This window comes from Marmota monax, unplaced genomic scaffold, assembly GCF_021218885.2.
Source record: "Marmota monax isolate L192 unplaced genomic scaffold, Marmota_monax_Labrador192_F-V1.1 WCK01_AAM20220418_F8-fsc00001, whole genome shotgun sequence".
Taxonomy (NCBI): Eukaryota; Metazoa; Chordata; class Mammalia; order Rodentia; family Sciuridae; genus Marmota; species Marmota monax.
The window spans coordinates 22,342,937-22,346,564 of NW_026693777.1; the positions used below are offsets into that span (position 1 = coordinate 22,342,937).

At 43.7% G+C, this 3,628-nt stretch overlaps 1 protein-coding gene across 1 annotated transcript; it reads right to left on the reverse strand.

The window, feature by feature from the left end:
• Nucleotides 1–373: 373 nt before the first annotated feature.
• LOC124104361 (ATP-dependent RNA helicase DDX19A-like) lies at nt 374–2,820 on the reverse strand. Its single transcript, XM_046461255.2, has one exon. The coding sequence runs from the start codon at nt 2,738–2,740 to the stop codon at nt 1,304–1,306; it is 1,437 nt and encodes a 478-aa protein (XP_046317211.1). The 5' UTR covers nt 2,741–2,820; the 3' UTR covers nt 374–1,303.
• Nucleotides 2,821–3,628: the final 808 nt, after the last annotated feature.

Consider the following 3,628-nt stretch of genomic DNA (forward strand, 5'->3'; position numbering starts at 1 on the left):
TCACTGTGGCACTGTGGGTAACCTTGCACGCTGGAAACTTCCAGTGCCTATCATTGGAGCCACCAGGATATAAATGCCAGGACTGCTTACACGCTGGAGTGATGCCATTTTCCAGAGTGAAGTAGATGTATGCTAGATGGGTCAACATGTCTAAGACATGGTGACCAGTAAAAAAGCAGACTGCATAATTGCACAAAGAGCACAATCATACTTCTGCAAAAGAGAGTTGGGTTGCTTTTGCATAGAAGGCAATATGACCCCCTACTGAAGGGCAGGGAGAATTTTCACATTATATATAGATGCACATATTTTTAATGAGCATATATTAGTCTAATAAGCAGAAAAATACAAATAACAAATCATGATTAGTAAAGCCTTTCTCATAATTACTTTAAAATTTCTTATAATGAATGATGCATATAATTTATCTGTCCTTATTCATACATATAATGTATGAATTAAGTACCCAAAAAAGTCCACTATTATGGATAACAGCATAATTAGAGTTTCACTTGGTCACAACTTCCTTTCCAAACTCTGCTCAGCTCCAGGCACTGCGTGACACCCCATGGATAAGAACTAGCTAACTGGGCCAAGTCTCCTGGTGGCCACAACCAGGACCCACAGTATTTGGAGAAATAGAAAGGGGAAAGCAGGCCCAGATCCTCAAAGAATTTGACCACTCGTGCCAAAACAATCTCACTGACTTCCATGCTTCTTCCCAAATCTCAAGTTCATAAAAGGAGCCATGGTGTTCATCAGGGAGAAAGAGGGAAGCTTCCAATGCAGACAGACAGCAAAGGTAAAGCAACCAGCAGGATGATATTTGAGGGTAGGAGAAACATTCACAACAAGTACAGGAGAGGGGCAGTGCAGAAGCCTCTGGCTTCACTCCACCCATGGTGTGGGACAATACTCATGTCTTGCCCTGCCTCTCCTGAGGACATCTACCTGTCATTTCTTCAGGGCTGTAGGCTGGTCCTAAGCCCCCCTGCCAGAAAGACAGTAGGTAGGGAGGCCCTGGATAAGTGATTACCATCAGCAACCAGATTACTATAAAGATAGGGAAAATCATATTTTAAAAGGGGGGAATTTAGGACTATTTCCAAAATGCAAAATTTCAATTGTCTCCCATTATTTGCACACATTTTTGTCAAGTCCAAACATAATTTAAAATGAGGTAGGTAGCTTCTCTCCTCATGCCTTTGTCTTTGTGGTGACAGTTGAGGCTTGTGCCATGAAAGCACTCGTCTCCTGGGCAGGGGCAGCCCCGAGGGCGGGCACCAGTGGCTGGTAGAGCTTCTCAGTTGGCTATTTTCTCAATCTCGTCCAAATCATCTGTGTCCAATCTTTCTATCTTCTTATTAAAATGTTCCTGGATTCTGTTCAGGATGTTCATGCTGTGCTTGCTGTCAACCATGTTCACGGCCAGGCCTCTCTTGCCAAAGCGGCCAGTGCGCCCAATCCGGTGCAGGTAGGTCTCGTTGTCTGGGTTCCCGTCCTTGTCCACAGGAAGATCGAAGTTGATGACGACAGACACTTGTTCAACATCGATGCCACGAGCACACACATTGGTGGTCACCAGAACCTTCTCTTTGCCCTCTCGGAAGCGCTCAATCACAGCAGCCCTCTGCTCCACCATCATTTCTCCACTCAGCAGAGCCACCTGGTGGCCTTCTTTTGAGAGCTCTGCTGCCAACCAACTAGCTGTTTTGCGGGTATGGCAGAAGATCATGGCTTGTGCGATGGTGATGGCCCCATACAGGTTGCACAAGGCCTGGAACTTCTCGTCTCTGTTATTGCACAGGACATAATACTGCTTAATGGTGTCCAATGTCTCCTCCTCACGCTTCAGTTTGATAATGTTAGGGTCTGGGACCACTTTCTGGGCAAACTTCCACACAGAGTCTTCAAAGGTGGCAGAGAAAAGCAACATCTGGCAGTTCCTGGGCAGCATCCTCTGGATGCGGATGCTCTGATCTTGGTGGCCTTGAGTGGCTATCATCACGTCGGCCTCATCCAGAACAAATACCTTGATCCTCTTAGGGTCAATGAACCTGAGCTTGGAGCACCAGTCCAGGACAGTCCCAGGGGTACCAATGACAATCTGCTCACTGATCTTCTGACCCCTTTCCAATTTATTGCCTCGAACAGCATAAGCAAGCTTTAGTTCTGGATGAAATTTGCCCATCTGCTCAATCACTTTTCCTGTTTGAAGTGCCAATTCATATGTAGGGGAGAGGCAGAGACACTGAGGGTATCTGCCTGCTGGTTCTACTCTGCTAAGCATGGCCAGGACAAAGGCAGCTGTTTTTCCAGTGCCAGACTGAGACTGGGCAATCAGGTTCTGTGGGGGTTCAGCAAGCATCATGGGTAACGCATTCTCTTGTATCTTGGATGGTCGATTGAAGCCCATGGCATAGACTCCCTGGAGAAGCTGTGGCTTCAGTCGAAGCTCTTCAAAAGACTTCACTGTGTAGAGCGGGGAGTTCGGATCCCGCTGCAGGACTTCCACTTGGTTAGTGTTATCCACAAGGTTGCTTCGGATCAGCTTGTTGAGTAAAGACTGGGCAGCTCTGTCCTCTTTCTCTTCTTCATCTGTCTTCTCTGCAGTGGTACTGGTTTTGATAACACCATTGGTATCTGGTTTGACCTTCTCTTCCTTGATCTGCAAACTGCTCATCGATTTGACAGCCGCCTCCTGTTCGTCCACCGCCAGGGCCCACGAGTCGGTGGCCATGGTCCTGGTAATGGTAGGGTAATTCGCGAAAACCTGCACAACACAGCGCACCGATATCAGTCCCCGGCCCGCAACCGGCGCAAGACCTGTTTTGTAGTTTTTTAAAAAATATTTTTTAGTTGTAGATAAACACACAGTATCTTTATTTATTTTTATATGGTGCTGAGGATCAAATCCAGTGCCTCACCACTGAGCTACAGCCCCAGCCCTGTTTTATGGTTTTTTGATGAACAAGTCTTACATATCTTTTTCAAGAACATTTCCTATATTTGGATACCATTCGAATTGGGTTTTAATTTCAATTTTTGATTATTGTTATGATTATAAAGAAATACAGTTGATTTTTGTGTATCTATCTTGCATTCTAGTACATTGCTAAACTTATTTTCTAGTTCTAGTAATTGATTATTTTTTAATTCCAAAATTTTCTCTTTGAACAATCATGTTGTCTGAATATAAAAATAATTGTATTAGTTCCTTTACATTTTGAATGTTTTAAATTTCGTTTTCTTGACTTATTGCGCTGGCTGAGCCCCAAGTACAATGCTGAAAAAAATTGACAAGGGTAGAAATCTTTACCTCATTCTTGTGCTTAGGGGAAAATGATTCAATTTTTCATCAGTCAGTATGCTATTTGCAATATGTTTTGTGTAGATGCTTTTTCTGCATTAAGAGATTATCATATAGTTGTACAAGATATTTTAGCCTAACTTGGTAAATTAAATGGGTTTATTACACTGATCACAATTTAAAGGATATCTCAGCTTGCACTGGCTTAATTTTAAGTGTTCAACATTCCCACCAGGCTAATCACTATTGTTTTAGACACTGCAGTTCTCTATGTTCTTAGCCATTCTGCTATACTACCCAATCCAATGGTCTAAAAGT

Bases quoted from the DNA above. Each gene is read 5' to 3' on its own strand.
- LOC124104361 (XM_046461255.2), bottom strand. From the start codon at position 2,740: ATGGCCACCGACTCGTGGGCCCTGGCGGTGGACGAACAGGAGGCGGCT.